This window comes from Petaurus breviceps, unplaced genomic scaffold (genome assembly GCF_028583685.1).
Source record: "Petaurus breviceps papuanus isolate PSGF00001 unplaced genomic scaffold, PetGlider_PUasm1.0 90865, whole genome shotgun sequence".
Classification (NCBI taxonomy): Eukaryota; Metazoa; Chordata; class Mammalia; order Diprotodontia; family Petauridae; genus Petaurus; species Petaurus breviceps.
This window is the reverse complement of record NW_027187367.1, coordinates 7,243,469-7,263,248: the sequence shown is the minus strand read 5'-3', so window position 1 is coordinate 7,263,248 and position 19,780 is coordinate 7,243,469. Positions and strand designations below refer to the sequence as shown.

The window sequence follows — 19,780 nt, the reverse complement described above, 5'->3', positions numbered from 1 at the left end:
TTGATCCAATCTTATATTATTCCATTTTTCTTTCACTTTCTTTATGCTCAAGCCAGGAGCATACGAGGCTACCTAAGAGCAAAGATTTCTGAGTCTTTAATCATTCTGACCCTTAAAATATTCACTTCCCCTACCCTCTCTTCTCTCTCTAACTGCATTTCTTTTCAATGCTCCAGAGGAGAAGCTCAGAATCTAATTCTTTTATGAAGCTTTCCTTGATTACACCAGATAGAATGAATCCATCCCTTCCAGGAACTCTCATGGCATTTTGTTATAACTTATGCATATAGCATTTTCTGATTTGTATTTGTATTAGGCTACACTTGTGGTCCTGACTCATATATATCCCCACTAGACTATAGTCTGCAAACAAAAGTTCTAGTGACCCCTACACCTAGTACATTTTAGATGCTCCATTAAGTAGAATGAACACCAAAGAGAAAGCTTTAAGGAAGCAATATTTGTACTACTTGGCCCAGGATATCACTGCCTACCTCTCTGCATACTAGATACCCTTCCCTGACTGGGTGACATTTATTTGATTTTGCTTTGATTCTAAAATACCACCTTCATGCTCAGTAAATGAGTACCCACAAGGCCAAACAAGGCAGATAAAGAGAAGGGTAAAGGATACTCAATTGCCAACTCTAGAATTTCTACCCTAAAGAAAATTCTCAGTCACATAAACACACACACACACACACACACACACACACACACAGCCAGTGATTACAGGATGAGCCAATAAGTGTTAGATTAATTCTAACTTTCCAACCCAAGCATGTGTGCGACAGTCTCTACTATTAGACCACCTGCTGGTGCTAACCATGGATATAGGGCAAAGAGATCTGTTTTCTGTGTAGTTATTAAGCCTTGCTGAGAAGAGTATGTAAAGTTTATTTATGTTTTACACCAGGTGCTCTGGAAAATTGGGGGCCTTAAAAGGTAAGGAAGATCTGAGGGACAGCTGGCAAGGCAAGGGACTTCAAGGGCAGGGTGTGAGATGGCCTTGATAGGAAGATAGTCCCCTTTGGCCAAGGTCTTATAGACTTTCTGGAAGAAGTGAGGGACCAAAGGGGCCATATGGGGGTTGGGAATGTAGGTTATTGTTGTCACTTAGTCATGTTACTTAGTCACTTACTTCTGTTTACAATTTCTTCGTGACACTTTTGGGGGTTTTCTTGGCAAAGATAGTAGAGTGGTTTGCCATTCCCTCCTCCAACTCATTTTACAGATGAGGAAACTGAGGCAAACAGGATTGACTTGCCCATTTGAACTCAGGTCTTCCTGACTCCAGGCCTGGGGCTCTGTCCACTTCACCACCTAGCTGCTCAGGAATGGAGATAGCTACAGACAATTAGCCTCCATCATTTCATGCCAGGATTATCTTCCTCTTTCCAGTGTCTCTCCTCATTCAGTCTATCCTGCACCCCCATTGCCTGGCTGACATTCCTAAAAGACCGCTGTCATCAAGCCACTTCACTTCTCAAACACCTATAGAGGTTCTCTAATGCTGACCATACTAAGGCTAAGTTTCACTGCCTGGTTTTCAAGAACTTCCAGAATCTGTCCCCACCCATCCTAGGCAGCCCTATTTCTGCTGTGTATAACCACTATTGCAGTCAAGTTGATTTCCTTGTCCCTCCCACATTGCAGGTTCATTCCTTTCACTCATGGTTTTCCTCTCTATATCCCCAAATGTCCTCCCAAACCCTCTGCACCCCTCCAAACCCTACTCCTTCTTCAAATCCAAGTTCAAGACTTACTTCCTCCATGGAGTCTCTCCTGCAGGAGCACATAGAAAAAATAAAAAGAATGTGGAATTTCTTAAGAGTACCTGACTTAGAATCTTCACTCTGCTTGAGCCCTATAGTTGTGGACCAAACTCAAATAGAAATAGATCCACATACTGACTTAGAAAACCATGAATTAACATTATTTATGTTCTATTGCATTTTCCTTTATTTTGTTATACATTTACCAATTACATTTTAACCTGGTTCCAGCAGCACTTGGGAGTTAGGCTGAAGCAATTTGTAGCCTGTAGGTTTGACACCTCTACAGAAAGAATTGAGGCACAGAAGGGGAATCCCTTCATAGGTGTAGAGGACGGATAGGTTGAGCCCATGGGTTCAAGGACAGGCTGAAAAGGATTCGTAAGTTCCAGTGACCTCACCTTCCTTGTATTGATGTATTAGTGTACTGATGATTGATGCATTGATGTAAATCCAATTCCAAAAGGCACTGCCTGGAGACCCTCACCTATTTTACATTCAAGAAACTAAAACAAACTCTCAGAGAGTAAACAGAGATACTTCTTACTTTCTCTGACCAGCAGGGTAAAGCTTTAGATGAATTACAGAATGAGAGCTTTGGGCATATTGTGGTCTGCAATTGAACTCTGATTAGTTCCTGGAAAAGAGGCCCTCCACAAAATTCAAGCAACCCCCTGGAGCAGCTGTCACTACCAGCTGTTTCTATGAGCTCCAAGAATTCCAGCCACCCACCTCCTCCTACCCCACCCCCTGGGCCCAAAAAGGGAGGTACAAAGGTCAGGAGTTTCCCCAAAGGGCAGGGGGTATTGTATATAAATATGTGAGGCATTGTCATACCAATCAGAGAATAGAGGACAAGAATCAGATCTGGACAAAGACCTATATCCACTCGGTAAGTAGACAAAGCAGAATGGGGGCAGCAGGGAACTCTAGGGAACAGCAAGAGAAAAAACCTGAGCTGGAAAGCATACCCTTGTAGTCCTGAACCATTTTTAAGTAAGGTCTGGACTTCAAAGTACAATATAGAGATTCAGAGCTGGAGAAACCATCCTAGAGATTCACTGAATGGAAGAGCTGATGGGGTGGTCAGAACAGAGGAAGACAGATCACCCAAGTTGTGATTGGTGATTATGGGGAGGGATGACCCAAGATATAGTGGTCAAAGGGGGAAAGTTGGTCCAAGATTTAGTGGTCAGGAAGGGAAGGCTCACATGGTCACAGATCACTCAAAAGGGAAATTGTGAAGGAGTAAGTGGAATCTCAGCACAAAGGGAAGCAGTTTGGTCACATCCAGACAGAATCTGAACCACAAGGAAGGGCTGCTTAAATTTAAGCGAGAGCCCAGGATGTAGCTACAGCACCATACTTAGCACAAGGGAGCTTTACTCCAGGAGACAATGTAGTTTAGGAGAAAGATCACTATCGCACAGGGGAATTAAGAGGCTGAGTGAGAGAAAGGCTAGGAAGCTCCCTGAAATCCTGGGGAAGATGAGTAGTGTGGAAATTCATGGCTGCGTTATTAAAGTCTGATCCCCCCCGACTGAACAGAGAAGTTAACGCTTTATTGTGCCACGAAGAGCTTTCTTTCCCGCTCCGAGGAAAGAGGAATGTAAATGAACACGGGTTACATGCTGGCAGCCAGTTGGATAAAGAAGATGAGTGGCAATTGGATTTGGCTCATTTTTATTTAAAGTTTGTATTGATTCTCATGAAGCGATTCCAGTGAAGGAAATGCTAATTCTAGAACAAAGCGGGGATCTAGATCAGAGCATCTCTGCAGAGTCAGTGGGATGCAGAGGATGGGAAGTTTCCATCTCTGATGGGTAAAAGACCTGTAGATGTTTAGGCTCCATGGGAATTTGGAAGAAAATATTGACGAGACTGGAAATGATCAGAAAATCTCTCTCTCCCTTTCCCCTGGGTCTCTGCTCACCCCCTTTCACCTTCTAGGGCTCTTTATGTCTCTGATGATAGCTTTTCCCTAGAAACCCTTCCCTTTGCTGTGCCTAACCTTCCTGGGGTCTCAGCTGGCTTTTGAGAGTGGATAACAATCTGAATTGTCAATAGTCTTGCTCAGGAGGTTTCAACATTAAGCCTGATGCCAGGGAAGTGGCTATGAGGTAATGGAAAAAGCCCTAGACTTGGGGTCAAAAGAACTAGGTTTGGATCTACTATTTACTATCTGCCTAACTAGAGGCAATTTTCCCTGTCTCATCTTCCCATCTGTAAAATGGGAATATGTGTACCATCTACCTCACAGAGTTGTGAGAACAGTTTTCTTAGCATTAAGTCACTACAAATATGTGAGTTATTATTATTATTCTAGAAGATTATTATAGTGGATAGAAAGCCAGCCTCAGAATCATGAAGACCTGGGTTCAAGCTCCACTCCTGACACATACTGTGTGACCCAGGGCAGGTCACTTAACCTATCAACAATGTAATTCTCATAGTTCTTTAAGGCTATAAGTTGCAGAGAAATGAATCATCATTGGTAAAGGAAGTTTCCTCACTTGGGAATTCCTTATACCAATAAAATCCCAGGTCCAGTCCCTATTGCTAATATTGTAATTATCAGGAGAGAATAGTGCCCTCTCTCTAAAACTACCCCCAATTTACATTGTATGGCTTTCGTATGTACATAGTTGTTTTCACGTTGTCTCCTGTATTAGAATATGAGTTTCTTGAGAGAAGAGACCTTTGTTTTTTTTTTGCCTTTCTTATCCCTAGCACTTAGCACAGTGCCAGTCATAGAATAAATGCTTAACTGACTGGCTGAGGCAGACCTTAGCAGAAAGACAGAAGTAAAAGAATGGGTGTCTAGCCTCTATTGAGGAGGGATTCAAATTTATGAGTTCTCAGCAAGATTAAGAAACAAAATTAGCAACCTTTGGGGATTTTCTTTCATGTGAAAGGATGATATTTTCTGTACAGAAAAGTCTTGGATACCAGTATAGACAGATGCAAGGCTTTCCTTTATTACAGAAGCTGGGCTAAACAAGAGTTTGGAGCCAATGGAAACAGGTCAGGATTCCGTCTATTGAAGTTCCTTATCTGGTATAGTCAGAGGGAGAGAACTGACCTTAGATACAATGGTCAGGGGGAGGGACATAACCCTAGGTATGCTGTAATTGCTCCTCTTCTCCACCAAGACTGCCTCTAAGATCCACTTCCCCCTACCTTTCTCCTTACTCCTCCCACTACCAATTATTCTGGGGTCTTGTGCCTCAAGTATCTGAGCTGCCCCTGGTAAGAAGTAACCAAAGAATGACAGAAGACAACATCGCCACCTTTCCAGTACCTGAGTGCTGCTAGTTAGAGCTAGCCTCTAATAATAGGGATACTTTGGGAGATCACTGAGATTAGACTCTACAAGTTCACAGGGCTCAGGGGTTTTGTACTACAAACCCTCCCAAATAAACAGTTCATCAGGTTTCTCTCTGTCAGGGAAAGACAAAAGAAGAAATATGCTGTAGTGGACTCCAGATCCACCAAATCCTAGTTCTCACTGACTCGTTGTGTGACTTTGAGTAATAAGAATAATAGTACTAATAATAACAATAATGACTCGCATTTGTATAGTTTTAATATTTATTTATTATTGAAATAGTTCTAATATTTCACAAAGAGCTTTACTCATAATGACCAGTAAAGTAGATAGGACCCCATTTTGCATATGAGGAAATTGAGAATCAGAGAAGTGACTTGTCTAAGATGATACAGTTAGCAACTGCTTGAGCAGGGATGCAGATTCAAGGTTTTTCAAGTCAGCATTCTTCCTACCATATCCCATTGCTTCTCCCCCCTGAGCAAACCACTTCCCCATTGTTGGCCTTCACTTCTCCCTCTCTAAAAGCAGACCTTCATTGCTGACTTTGCTGGCTTGTAATAAAATCATGGATGGGAAATCACTTTTTAACTATTAAGAGCCTGATCCAAGATAACTACATATAAAGTGCTATGTCAATATAAACAATTAACTTAGGGTAACTATCCAGCGAGGCTATGTAACTTGGAGGGCCTTGATGGACACTGTAGATCTGACAGACCTCCTCCCAATTATCCTTTCTTTGGTCTCATCCCTACTTCAGCAATAAAAGCATCTGCAGGCAACAACCTACCACTGTCACCATAGCCTTGTCAGCCTAAAGTACAAGGGAGTTTCTCATCGCCATCGGAGCCACAATTTCTTTACTAGCAATAGGAAGTGTCCTCTGCCTAGGGAGGCCCTCTCCCCAGAGCCCAGGTAGAACCACATCCATCCATGCTGAGACTTTGCCGTGCATTTGCAGGGCTCCAAGGAATCCCAGTTGCTTGAAGGGAGGCTTTGCCAGTACTGCTGTTTCTGGATGACTGCCAAATGGAGGCTCAGAAATGCACATGCTGAGAAAATGTTCATTTCGGCTCCAATGCTTTGCCCCCACCAAAGCAAAAGGGTTTCCCACCCCAGGCTCCTGAACGTTTTTCTGGGCGGCAGCCCTTGGCATCCATCTGAGTGGACCTGGGGGAACATTCTGAATTTTCTCTCTGGAGGGAATCACTGCTGTCAATTCCATCTGGATCTTTCATGAGTCAGGCAGATGGCTGCCCTGGGCTGTGGGTCATTTCTTCCTAATGCCCACTGAGCCCTGACCCAGCCTACACCATCTGACAGCAAATGTTGGCACAATAGGAAGAATCTTAAACCTGGAAGAGGTCTCGAGGAGTCATCTAGCACATTCTCCTGCTTTAACCAACCCAGCCAGATGGGGCATAGTGAAAGCTGGGCAAAGAAATATTAGTCCAATGGAGGGTTTCTACAACAGCATATCAAACTCAAATAGAAACAGGGCCACTAGACCAGACGTCCCTGCAGACTTCATACTTACTTAGAAGACTATAAATTAACGTTATTTATCTTCTATTGTATTTTCATTTATTTTGTTAAATATTTCTCAATTACATTTTAATCTGGTACAGGCTATACTCAGGACTGTTGCTCAATGTGGGCTGCTATGATCTGGCTTATCATAAGTATTTACAGAAATCAAAGGGAGGGAGAAATTCTCTGAAGAATATGGGATCCATCCACTCTTACTTCAATGGATAAAATCACTGAACAAAACATCTTAGAGATTGTCTACTTCAACCCCTTCCTATAACAGAGGCTTGAGAATTACATTGATCTAAACAAGGTCACATTCCAAAGTAATGGGAAAGCCTGGACCAGAACCCATGTTTCCTACCCCTCCATTTCTTCTATCCACTGTTGCCCTGAGCAGCAACCAACACACAGAAGGCTGCCATAGAGGACAGTCAGAAAGAGAAAGAGTCAGAAAGATTGAGAATGGTTGTCCTAAAGGACAAGTTTTTGTTAAAACTACTGTATATTCATCCCCAAGGTCTTTGGATGGTTTTCATAGATCTGAAAGTTGAAACAAATACAACTAGTCTAGCCCCATATCTGGAGGCAGGTAAAGTACTATCCTTATTTTTCAAATAAGGAAGGTAAGACCCAAGGAAGGGAGGTGACTTGTCCAAGATCACACAACTGGCGAAGGAATGGGGGTCGAACCCAGGTCATCTGCATCCTCATCCAATGATCTTTCCATCCCACTCAGAAAAGCTGGTGGGTATGATGAATAAAGTGCTGGGCTTGGGAGTCAGAAGATCTAGGTTATAATTCATGGCTCTACTACTTATTCATGTGTGACCATGGGCTAGTCATCCAATCTCTCTGGACCTGTTCCCTTATCTATAAAATTAATGCGGTGGACTAGATTTCTCCAAGGTCCCTTTAGCTCTCAATTTATGAACCTATGAATAAGCCTTTTCACCTCACAGAGTCTCCATTTCCTCATCTGTAAGATGGGTATAAAATAACACTTTGTACAATCTAACTCAGAGAGCAGTTGTATGGAATACACTGTAATTTGTAAAGTAGTTAAATTGATTCTTCATTGCCATTCCCATGTATCATGACCAATTCCCTTTGTTGTTTTCAGATTCCAGGATGGTGTCCAGCAAGATTATCGCTACTGTGCTTATGATATACATAGCAACCATGCTCGCTGCCCAGACAGAAGGCTTTGTACCCATTTTCACATACAGTGATGTCCAGAGAATGCAGGTAAACTTGGTTTGCTGCTCATTTCCCTTGGTTTGATGAAGACAACTTTTTGCCTTTACTGAAGGCTAAGAGATTGTTAGCCTTCCCTATGGGCATACTAGTATATGTTCCCCAACAGGCTCTCTGGGGAAAAACAAGCATGCTTGACACACTTTTAATTTTAATCTTCATTATTAACATTTTCTCCATCATGTTCTTAGGGCTTGACAAGTCTAGCCAATCAACAGAACAATAAATCAAGCCCTGACTGGTAGCATTTTCTGGTAGCATTAAACCTGGAAGAGGTCTGGCTGGGTTGGTTAAAGCAGGAGAATGTACCATATGACCCCCAGAGACCTCTTCCAGGTTTAATGCTACCAGTAAATGCTGGTAAATGCTCACACTGAAAATTTAACAACTGGCTTTCTCAAGCTAGTGAGAGTTGGTTCCAGTATACCTCTGGCCTTCCCTATATATAACAGATACCTCAATGTTACCTTCTTTGAATTTCCCATGCCAATAAGAGAGAAGAAGAGCATGAGTAAATGAAACAGATTGCCCCCAAATTTTATTGTGACCCAACATTCTAACATCCTTGTTGACTAAACCTTGCACTAGTGTTGTTGATAAGGTATGAATAAGGTGATTTTCACCTTTTTCTGTCTCTACCCATCCTCTGGAGGAAAATGCAAATAATTTAGCCACTATTTTCTGAGTATGGAGTAGAAGGATGCAGAGAAACAAAGGACAAAGCTCCTGCCCTCAAGGACCTTACAATATACCTAGGGAGATAAGACAGAAAACTCAGGGAAACACTTAATATAAATTCCAAGAGAATGGTAGCATAGCTAGTAAGGACTATCAGAGTTCATAGGACAGAAAGACCATCCCCAAAGCGGTAGGAAGCAGGACATGTAGGTAGATGAACAAGAGGGAGGAATGGCATTCTAGACTAGGAAAATGTTGTGTGAAAAATCACAGAGGCAGAAAAGGGAAAGTGCTTCCTAATGCCCTCAGAAGTAGAAGGGCTTCTTCATATCTACCAAACCCCAAGGCAATCAGGGCAGATCTGACAAAAATAAGACAACAGGCCCTACATAAGGAATAGAATGACATATGATAGGAGCAACACACGTTTATAGAGCATTTCTAAAGATTACAAGAGGCATTATGGCGTAGGTGATAAATTGAGTCAGAAGATGTGAGGTCAAGTTCTCTGACACAAACCAGCTATCTCCCTCTTACTCAGTGTGCCCCAGGCAGCTCTCTAAGACCCTAAGTTATGGAAGAGTGGGTGAAATCAATGGAAGGAATTTCCATGCGGAGAGTTCCCTACATTGATAAAAGTCACAGGCCCAGACTTTTAAAAAAATTTGGGAGGAGGGGGGAGGCAGCACAAAGCAATTTTTATAACAACACTGTGAGAGAAGCAGTGTAATAAGCATTATCATCCTCATTTTACAAATAAGGAAACTGAGGCTCTTAAGAGAGTGGATCATAGATAATCAGAACATAGATTTGACCTGGAGGGAACTTAGAGTTTATCTAGTTCAACCCATTCATTTTACAGATAAGGAAACTGAGGACCAGGGATGGGGAAGTTGACTCACCCAATGTCTAACAAGTGGGATTTGAAACCAAGGTATTCTGAACTCAGAGCTAGTGACCTTCCCACATACAAATGACTTGCCCAAGGAAATACATAAGTAATAAGTAACAGAGTCAGGATCTTATTAATGCAGTCTCCTAAGCCCAGGGCCTAAGAGAGCACACTGTCTCTCATACCCTCTCGTGTCTTCCTTCCCATTTCCCCAAACTCTTGGCTTGAGATCCTGTTTGGTGGCATCTGTAGGCAGCTTCTTATGCTCCCTTAATGTGGTAACCTAAGGAGCTGGTGGAATGAAAGCCACATAACACATCTCATTTCCCTCACCATGTCCCTAGCCCTCTGCCTGACTGAGCCTGAGGCTCCAACACAGAACGATAAACACACAAAATCCGTTGGTGCCACAGAGGCCTGCCCGGATCTCCCTTGTGGAGTGTGTGATATGGAAGGTACAAGCAGAAAGAAAGGGGGGACATTCTGCGGATCCCAGATGAAACAGCAGCTCTTTGAGGTAGCATTCAAAGTCCTTCTTTTGGGGAGGAATGAAGATGGCGAGGAGGAGCTCTGATGACTTCTTTAAGGCGCTGTCACAACAAATGTTAGCGTACTCTACTGAAGAGTAGATCAATTGCACTGGAATAGACACATCTGAAGACATGCCTAGAGAGGAATCCTAAGAGTGTCATTAGAGAAACCAAAGGAATTATAAAAGGCTGGGATGTATCTGATCTATAGTGCTCAGGGACCTTGGGAGAAGGACAGACACCATGCAAGATTTGGGGCTGGACTGAAACAGTCAAACTCAGTAGAACATAAAATAGCAAAACGGCAACTAAAGGACACTTTACATTAATCTGCTCTACGGTTTTTCTCCTCGTAATTGCAAGGCGCGGGGAATTTTATGAAGAAGCTGCAATCTCCTTCCTCCATAATTCATCTCTCTGTCTTGGCTCTTATAAATCACCTCCCAGGGACTCGGCACACACGGGCCATCTCCCCTCCCCCCCTCCAGCTCCCACACAGGCTGCTCTGTCTTTTCTCCCCATCTTTATAGGCTCCTTGCTCAAAATACATTTTTTTTCTACTTAATATGCACGAAAGGCGACAATTATTTTAAGCATTTTAACTTAATTAACAACAACAATCAGAGTGCGATGCATTAAGTAGAAGCGAACAGTGTTCCAGCACCTCTTGGCTGCTCAACCCCAAGCACTATTTCTGAACAGCTAGATTTTGTAATTGTCCCCACCCAGGATGACTGGAGGGTGGTTAGAGGGGTGGGATGGGGAAGTGCTTCCCCCCACCCCCACCCCCTAGTTCCTGAGCTTACTACACATTCTGTAACAGCCCAAAGGAGATCTTTGCTGGAGGCAGCCACTGGGCTGTTAGTGGTTGGAGATGAGAGGACATGGAGAGGGGCTTAGGGTAAGGAGGGGTGAGTCTAATGCTTTGCTCTGTTGTGCCTCCTCCAGGAAAAGGAAAGGAATAAAGGCCAAAAGAAATCTCTGAGTGTGCAGCAGAGATCAGAGGAGGATGATCCTATGGCTCTCATGGACTTCAAGAAGGAGGAAGAGGATGAAATGATAAAGGTAAGGATCAAGCCCAGAGATCAGCCCAACTCATCAGAAAGGATGGATCTCCAAGGTCGGGAAGACTGACATTGACAACAATTGGGAGGATGGAAATTTGGCTTTGGGATACGAATTAACCAACTGAGTCAATTAGAGAGATGTCATTCTGCCAGCCTAGTACTTTATGCTTGAGGTGCCAATTCATAGACTTTAGAGCTGGACCTTAGAGGCTATCAAGTCCAACCCCCTTGTTTTACAGGTGATGAAACTGTAGCCCAGAGAAGTTCAGTGACTTGCTCAAGGTCACACAGGAAGGGTTATAAATTTAGATGTAGAATCAAAGAATCACAGAATTTTAGAGTTGTAAGTGACCTTGGGCAACCATCTAGTCCAACCCATACCCTACTCCCCAAAAGAATGGTTTCTATAACAACCTGACAAATGGTCGTTTCAATTTTGGGGTAGCTTTTATTGTTCAGAAGTTTTTCCTGACTTCAAGTCAAGATTAGGCTCTTTGTAATTCTTATCCACCACACAGAGTTCTGCCTTCTGGGGCCAAACAGAACCAGTCTAACCTCTCCTCCTTACAACAATACTTGAAAATAGATATCATACACCCTGCAAGTCTTCTCTTTTCCGGTCTAGAAACCTCAGTTCCAGGAAAAGATCTTTGAGGTCATCTAGTCCAACCACCTTATTTTACAAAGGAGGAAACCATTGTGGCCCAGAGAGATTAAGTGATTTGCTCCAATCAGCTCACACAATACTAGTAAGTGGTAGAGTCAGAACTCAAATTCAAGGCCCTTGGACTCCAGCTCCAGCATTCTCCACTGCCTCCCAAATAAGGTTGCAGTTCCTTCCCCTGCTGGGATTTAATCAAACCCCATTCTACAACACAGCAAACAGACAGAGTTATGGTTGTACTAACAAGGGAATTCAAGCACAGGCCCCTAATTCCAAGTCTAATGCTTTTCACCACTATACCAAATACCTTTTGAGCAAAATCCAGTAAGACAGCCACTAAGGGGCAAGAGTCTGGGTCATTTGGGTCTCTGGTTAAGAATCATAAAATGTCAGAACTACAAGGACTTTAATGACTCAAACCTTAGTTTGGTGACCCAAATACTACCACCTCCATTTGACAGAAGAGGAAACTGAGGGCTAAGGGGATGAAGCACCATGGATAAAACCATATAGCCTATCATTGGAAGAAACAAGAGTAGGAGAAATATTTCCTGACTCCTGTTGTACTCCCAGGCTAGTATGCTTTCACTATATTATGCTATTCCTGTGAGAATAAGTGGTTATAATCTGACAGATATGAACAAAGGTCAGGCTGCTTGAGAATCAAGGAATATCAGAGCTAGAATGAACCTTAGAAACCATCTAGTGCAATGCTTTAATTTTATAAGGGAAGAAATTGACTTTATATGGCAAGAAATTGAAATTCCCCTCAGAAAGGGGAAGTGAGTTGCTCTAGGTCACACAGCAAATTAGTACTGACTTCCAGTCCAGTACCCTTTCCATTGCACTAAAATATAACCGCTCTGAGGATCTAACTGGCAGAAGACCAGTGTAAAATAAAAGTCATGAAAGTAATTGCCTTCTACTGCCGTCTATTAATCCCATATTCTGGATGGTACATGTAACACACCTCAAGTCTATTTCCAATAACCAGGAAATGTATGAGATATGGGACACGACAACTGATAGGCTTAGGCTGCAGAAGCTCTCTCAGGGGAGTCCTCTTAAGGAATTGGGAGAACCTTCTGAATCTCAGCACTGCCTCTAGGGGACATAAGTCCTTCCCTATAGAGCTGTGAGACCAACTCAATTCAGCACAAGAGAGGCATACATCATAGCATAATAGAAATAGCCCTGATATTTCTAGTCCTGGCCCTGCCAATAATTTGTTGTGTTAACTTGGGCAAGTCACACCCCTCTCTGTCTCCATTTGATCCTCTGTAAAATTAGGAGGCTGAAAGAGATAGGTGGTCTCTGAGGCCCTTCCAGCCCTGAGATTCCATGATTCTAAGCCAGACCAGTCCAGGACCACAAGAATCATAGAAAATTATGTCTTTTGCTTCAGGTGCCCTACCCACAAATTCTCCCATTTCTTATTTCTCTGGGCCTCAGTTTCCTTACTTATAAAATGATAAGGTTGGGCTAGATGGTGTCGCCTCTTCCAGTTCCAACATTCTCCATTATATTTAACATGTTTTAAGTCCCTTCCAGTTCTGACGTTTTATGGTTCTGCAAGTCTGAGTCTATTACATCCCTGACTTAAATCCTAGCCCCCTCCCTTCTGCACCATCCTCCCCTGCTGTTGGCTACTGCTCGGGCCAGATTTGCACATCAGCCTTTCAGCTTTAAACCTGCCAGTCTCACTTCTGATCACTCCTCAGCCCAGGGCCCGCCAGGGCTTGTTGTGATTCTCCAAGGCTGCATCTCTCCTAATTTCTGGGCCTCTTGAGAGCACAGCCTCTACCCAAATAAGCTCATAGAGCTCATGTTGAATCTCTGCAGGAAACTCAAGGCTCAGTTCCCTCCAGCTTCAGCTCCCCTTCCCTTCATGGGAGGTAGGGAGGCACACACACACACACACACACACACACACACACACACACACACAAAATCATCTGCCACCAAAGGAGGTTTGTTTATCCTGTTAGTAAAATCAACAGAGTAGTTTCTCTGCTGTACCCCTAGGCAGTGTGCCAGTGAGTCTGGCACCCTAGTTTAAAAACACAACACCAACAGGGTTCTTCAATTCCTAGCTATCCCGATGGCTACAGAAAGAGTGGCTACCTAGAAGCAGGCAGCAGGACAATGAAAGCCCCAAAGTAAAGGAGGAAGATATGCCTAGTCCCCTAGAGCCAATCCCTCCTTCTACCTGTAGGGTACCCAAGGGTTAACCACTCTCTCTGTGCATATTCCTTTCTTGTTAACTCTGCCTTATTTCACAGCTGACTGCTCCTGTAGAAATTGGAATAAGGATGAACTCCAGGCAGCTGGAAAAATATCGGGGCGTCCTGGAAGAGCTGCTGACTGAGGTGTTGCTGTCCACCCAGAACGGTAAGAATTCTGAGTTTCTGAGTCTCAGTTCCTGTCCTCCCGCCCCTCCGCCTCCTCCCCGTCAGGGCTGCTTGGGTATTTATATTCCAGAAGTACCAGCCGAGCTTGGTTTGCTCTGCTTACGGAGTGCAATTTGTTTTTCTGCTTTACACTTAAGAACATTAAGCTGTCTTCCTCCTGCCCGTGCACCCTCATCTCCAAGGGGAGCCTAATAACAGGCCGCTGCTAGCAAATGATTGTTGCTGACGGCTGTTCAAGCAGGATTCTCAAGCCCTTAAGCCCTCAGCCCCAGCTTTGGTGTCTCTGTCCCCATTTTTTTTCCCTTCTTCTGTTGGGGTGAGGTATGAGGGGGGAGATGGAGATAGGCAAGGGAGGAAGAGGCAAAAATGAACATACCAACCTCACAACCCTCCCCATAGTTCAACACTTTTTCATTTCTTTAAACTAAGGAAAACCACGTCCAGGTGATTTCCCTGAGGTCCAACTGTTGCCTGAATTTTGATGGGAAAGTGTACATTATTCCACCCATTCTGAAAATCAAAACTTTGGCTTCCATTTGGCCATACAGAAATTCAGGGCACTGTTTGGGTTAAACTTCTGGACACCAGATATCATTTGATTAATGAATTTTCACAGTCCCTGGAAGAAGAAAGGAAGGCTAGTTAGAGATGGAGAAACTGAGAGGTTAAGTGACTTTCCCCAGGCTATAAAGACTTCTGAGAGGTAGAGCTTAAATGGAACCTGAATCCTACTACCTATCTCTTTAACTAGACTTGGAAACCGCCAGACCTTCCTCTTTAGTTTTTTTTTTAAATGTTTTAAGATTTGGGAGTTTTTCCTCCCAGGACAGGCTGGCAGAACAGTTGACAAATTTCTCTTGCTTCCCTCTGCAGTGAACTGATGGGCTCTGCCACAGAAGAATGTGGACAAAACCCTATGTTCTAGAAACCTGACAGTGACACTGTGGACAGGTGCCTGACCCACTCCTGGATTTCAATTTAAGAAGAAAATACAGCAATCCAAACGAGCCTTACTTCATTGAATAAAGTGTAAAGTTTAAGGAAATGGTGCTTTTATTTGAAATTCTTTTATTTCCACAGGGTAAATCCAGGTCTCATTAAAAAAAAAAAAATACTGAGAGAGGTGATCCCAAGTTGTATATACATTTATCACAAGAAGGTCACAGCCACAGTATTTTGTAAGCAATACAACTAAGGTTTTATTGGCTTTTAAAAATGTTTACAAAGAATCATGGAATATTAGAGCCCAGAGAGGTTGTAGAGATACTCAAGCCCCTCATATTATAGAAGACAATGAGGTCCAAAGAGAGGAAATAACTTATCCAATGTCTCATAGCTAGTGAGCAGTAGACAGGATTAGAACCCAGGCCCCCTGACTTCTATTGCAGTTCTGCTTCCTGAAGAAAAAGAACAGGTTCAATGAGATGGAGGTTTATAAGTCTCGAACTCTGCCCTTGACCTTCTGTCTAATCACATGCTAGCCTCTGACCCTCAACGAGTATCTGCAAAAGCAAAGTGGTAATATCTGCTTTGAGATCTTGGAACAAAAGGTACCAGCAAAGTGAAGATTCCTATTATTGTTATTATCATCACCATTATCACTTTGTGACTCCATGGTACAGCAACAGCAGCAAAATCACACAGCCAACCCAGTTATTTCTGCCTTCTAAACAAAACTGGGTAGGAAATGTAATTCTAATTTAATTTAGCATTAATGAATGTTCACTTATTTATAAACTGGTGCCTTATAGGAACTGCAGCATTCTCATTCCATAGGTTACCTAGCAATGAGACACAATGAATTTGCTACCTACCCAATACGATTCTAGCCTGGATCATGGCAGTTCCAATGTGGAATAGATCCTGGAGCAAAAGGACAAGATCCCAGGTAGATTCTTAAGGGTCCACTTCTTTTCTTTGTGCCTCTGTGGATAGTTCCCTAAAGGACAAACAAAGCCTTATATAATACCCAGAGCTGGATGCTAACTTAATATACTGCATACTCACAAACACATTTCCAATGCACATACTGATCAGTGTCAGCCCAGCTGCAGGCTCCCAGGAAATGTTGCCAAAGGCCTGATGATACCCACTAATACGTGGGAAAGAAGTGAGTGCTGCAGCAGGGGATGCAGGGGGAAAGGGGAAGAGGGTGTAAGAAGCTCATAAGGGAAGAACTTGGGAAAGAATGGGTTCAATATTCCTCATCACTGTTCAGAGTTCCCTGGCCCTGGTTCACTCCATTATCTGTAACACTCCAAGAAGCTCTGACACAAAATGTTCTCTGTACCTTTTCATTTGGAAAACATTGATTTTCGCCCCCTCCCAACCTACTCCCCACATCCATCCAGAGGCAGGGAACAAGCTGGCCCCCTATGGTCTGTCTCCTCTCTCAGGGATTCTACACCATCACTGAAGGCAGCAGGCTTCAGAGGCCTCAGGTGCTGTGCCCCCTCCCATCACCAGTAGAGGGAGCTCACCTCTGGATCCATCATGCCAAGCACCCACTCAATGGGATTTTTTCTAATTTCTTGGGAGTGGAGTTGCAACATGAAAATAGTAACCACTAAGGACATTTGGAGCACCTAGCAAAATTCTTACCAGATGATATGCATTTTGAAAATGTAATATGTTCGGATTTCACAGTATCTTGAAAGTATGTGAATGCTTTCTGTTTCAGTGGTAAGCACCATGAGAAAGACAACAATTTTGGCCTTCTGAGTCCCTGGCCCTCATGCTGCCTGCCTCTGATGTGTTCCTCTGTAATGAGCTGAAACAGAAAACAGGCTACAACCTGCATTTGTATGCACAGTGTCCCAGCCGGCTGTTCAGATGTGTCGGTTTCTGTCTATTTTTTTTTCTTCCTCCTGTCACTGTTCGATTTCCCACGATCAGCTCAAATAATTCCTTTCAGCCATAAGCTCATCCAGTTTCCAGGACAGCGGGCTCGATTACTCACAGGACCTGTCCAGGGCTGGAAGAGAACAAAGAAGAAAACAAACCTATGAACCCTTCCAAAAGAAAATGATCGTATTTTTACTCAACACAGGGAGAGAGACAGATAAGGGGAAAGACTTAAAACAAGAGGGTATCTTAATAAGAAACCAGCCAGGATTGGTTGAGGACATACAGACTGACCCCAGTGGCTTCCTGGGATCAACTGTCTTTCACTGCAAGCACTAGTTATCTAATTGGAATGGAATCACTATCTAAATACCTTGTAATTACGAGGTAATTACACATCATTCGACATTCCTTTGAAATATACTTTACACTCAAACCAAAAACCTCAGGTAATTAAGGGACCACCTAAACTCCAAGTTTAAAGATGGAGATTATCAGGTATTTTCTTGGTAACCACATTGGTACTGGTTTTATAATTATTGAGCTATGAAGATCTGCCATGAAATTGAATAATTAAAAGCAAAAAGTCATTGCCTGATATTTGTACTCTGTAATTTAGTAAAATCTAATTGTAGATAAAGCCCAAAAGAAAGTAGACTAGAAGCATTACACTTTTCTTTTCTGGCACACAGTTTGTTATTGACATCATATTGGAAATGTAAATATATTCTATACCTGAAAAGAAGTTTTTATCTGAAGACAGAGAAGTATTAGATTAGCCAAGTGGGAGGTCCTCTAAGAGAGTCACATTTCATTTAATTTTCAGCCAAATTATAAAGAGCAGGAGGTTTAACCTGTTCTTGGCACTTCTCTCTGATTAATCATTTGCCATCTTCACTGAAGCACTATAATGCCCCACAAGAGAGAGATATCACTAGCACCCAAACTCAACACAACCCAAACTGAACTTACTGTTTTACTGAGAGGCAACATGGTGCAATGGACCCAGTCAGAGGATCCAGGTTTAAATTCTGTATCTGCCATTAACTGAGCCATTCAATCCTTCTTTCCTTAACTGAAAAAATGAGAATTTCAGACAAAATGCCCTCTAACGTGTCTTCTAGCTCTAATCTACGATCCTATGAACTTTTAAACCTGCCCCTCCTTCTGACTTCCCTCTTTCTATGTCATGCCACTATTCACCCAGTCTCCTCTTCTCAGAACTTAAGAGGTTACTGTTGACTCCATCTCTCATGTCTGATCAATTAAAAGGACATATTTATTTAGACTTCCACAACCTCTCTCCGCCACTCTTCTGCCTATTCGCAAGGTCACCACCCTCACTCAGGCCCTCACTAACATTCCTCTCTACCCAAAAAATCGCCTCCTAACAAATCTTCCCACTTCCATTATATTATCCCTCTAATCTATCTGTAATCCCACCCATCCTTTATAATGCAGAAAAAAAATTATCTTTCTTAGGAATAGATCTGGCCATGTCATTCCTTTCCTCAATAAAATGCAGAGCCTCTCTATGGCCTCCTCAGTAAAATTCAAACTCATAAACCAGGCATTCAAAGCCTTCCATAATCTGGCACCACTCTGCCTCTTCAGTTTTATCTTATATCACTTCCAGCCCCATCTAATTCAATCCAATAGGCATTTATTATTAAATGCCCACTATGTTCAAATCACAGTTTTAAATGCTAGGGATACAATGCCTACAGGAAAACAGTTTCTGTCCTCATGGAGCTTACATTCTACTAGGGAGATACCACATGTAAATATACAAATGTTAATATGACAAGGAAAGAATGATTATTATTAGAAAATATAAGGAGGCAGGGAAAGCTTGAACTAAAAAGTGGCACATGAGTGGAATCTTTAAAGAAGTTAGAAAGTCTAAGAGAGTCTAAGAGGTAAGGCTGAGGAATAAGTGTATTCCATGAAGTGGTAGGCAAAGGCAGTCAGGAAACAGAATGGGGCTCAGGGAAAAGCAAGGAAGATAATGTGGCTGGAACACAGAATGAGCAGAGGGGAATCATGTACAGCACAAGACAGGCAGCAGCCAGGCTGGAGCAGGGTCTAAAGTTAAGGAGCTTTTATTTTATCCTTGAGACAATGGGTAGCCATTGTAGTCTCTAGAGCAGGGGAGTGGCATAGTCCAATGGACCCCTGAGAAAGGTTATTTTCACAACTGTGTTCAAGATGGATTAAAGAAGGAAAAGACTGGAAGCCAAGAGTCAGAGAGAAAGCTGTTACAATAGTATAGGCAAGAAGTGATAAAGGTCTGAACTATGATGGTCATATAAGTACAGAGAAAAGGATGAATGTGTGAAATGTTGTCAAGGTAGAACCAACAAATGATTGGCAACTAATTAGATGTTGGGGGTGAGGAAGAAGGAACAGCTGAGGATGGTCCTCGGGTCTTAAAGCTGGGCTCATTAATTTACTCTCTGCCTGCAGAACAGTCTCAGAACCCCTGAAAACATCAGCAAGACCCTCCTCCAGGATTTCTGTAAACATACAACAAGAAAATCTTCCTTCAGGGCTTCTAAACCAACAGCAAGTTTCCAGGACCTCTACAACAACAGCACTGTCCTTTACCAGCAGACAAATCTGGAAAAGTAACATCAAAACAGACAGAAAAAATACTGGCACAACAGTCATGCCTCCTCAGATCTCAGCAGCTCCAGGTGGAAGTTCTCAAAAGTCCTGGGCAGCTCCAACTGACCCTCAGCACTTCAGGTGGCTTCTCTCTCTGTCTTTCTGTCTCTCTCTCTCTGTCTCTCTGTCTCTCT

At 42.8% G+C, this 19,780-nt stretch overlaps 1 protein-coding gene and 1 long non-coding RNA gene across 2 annotated transcripts in view; one reads left to right on the top strand and one right to left on the bottom strand.

The window, feature by feature from the left end:
• The first annotated feature begins 2,520 nt into the window (after positions 1–2,520).
• MLN (motilin) lies at positions 2,521–15,180 on the top strand. The gene is made up of 5 exons (XM_069073477.1): positions 2,521–2,667; positions 7,760–7,884; positions 10,942–11,058; positions 14,007–14,115; positions 15,009–15,180. The coding sequence occupies exons 2-5, from the start codon at positions 7,768–7,770 to the stop codon at positions 15,014–15,016; spliced, it is 351 nt and encodes a 116-aa protein (XP_068929578.1). The 5' UTR covers positions 2,521–2,667; positions 7,760–7,767; the 3' UTR covers positions 15,017–15,180.
• A 129-nt stretch (positions 15,181–15,309) lies between these two features.
• LOC138150087 (uncharacterized) overlaps positions 15,310–19,780 on the bottom strand; it is a 14,123-nt gene continuing 9,652 nt past the window's right edge. Inside the window, exons 2-4 of the long non-coding RNA XR_011165503.1 lie at positions 16,930–17,109; positions 15,950–16,074; positions 15,310–15,532 (exon numbers count right to left, since the gene is read on the bottom strand). This is a non-coding gene — a long non-coding RNA (uncharacterized lncRNA). The remainder of the gene's footprint in view (positions 15,533–15,949; positions 16,075–16,929; positions 17,110–19,780) is intronic.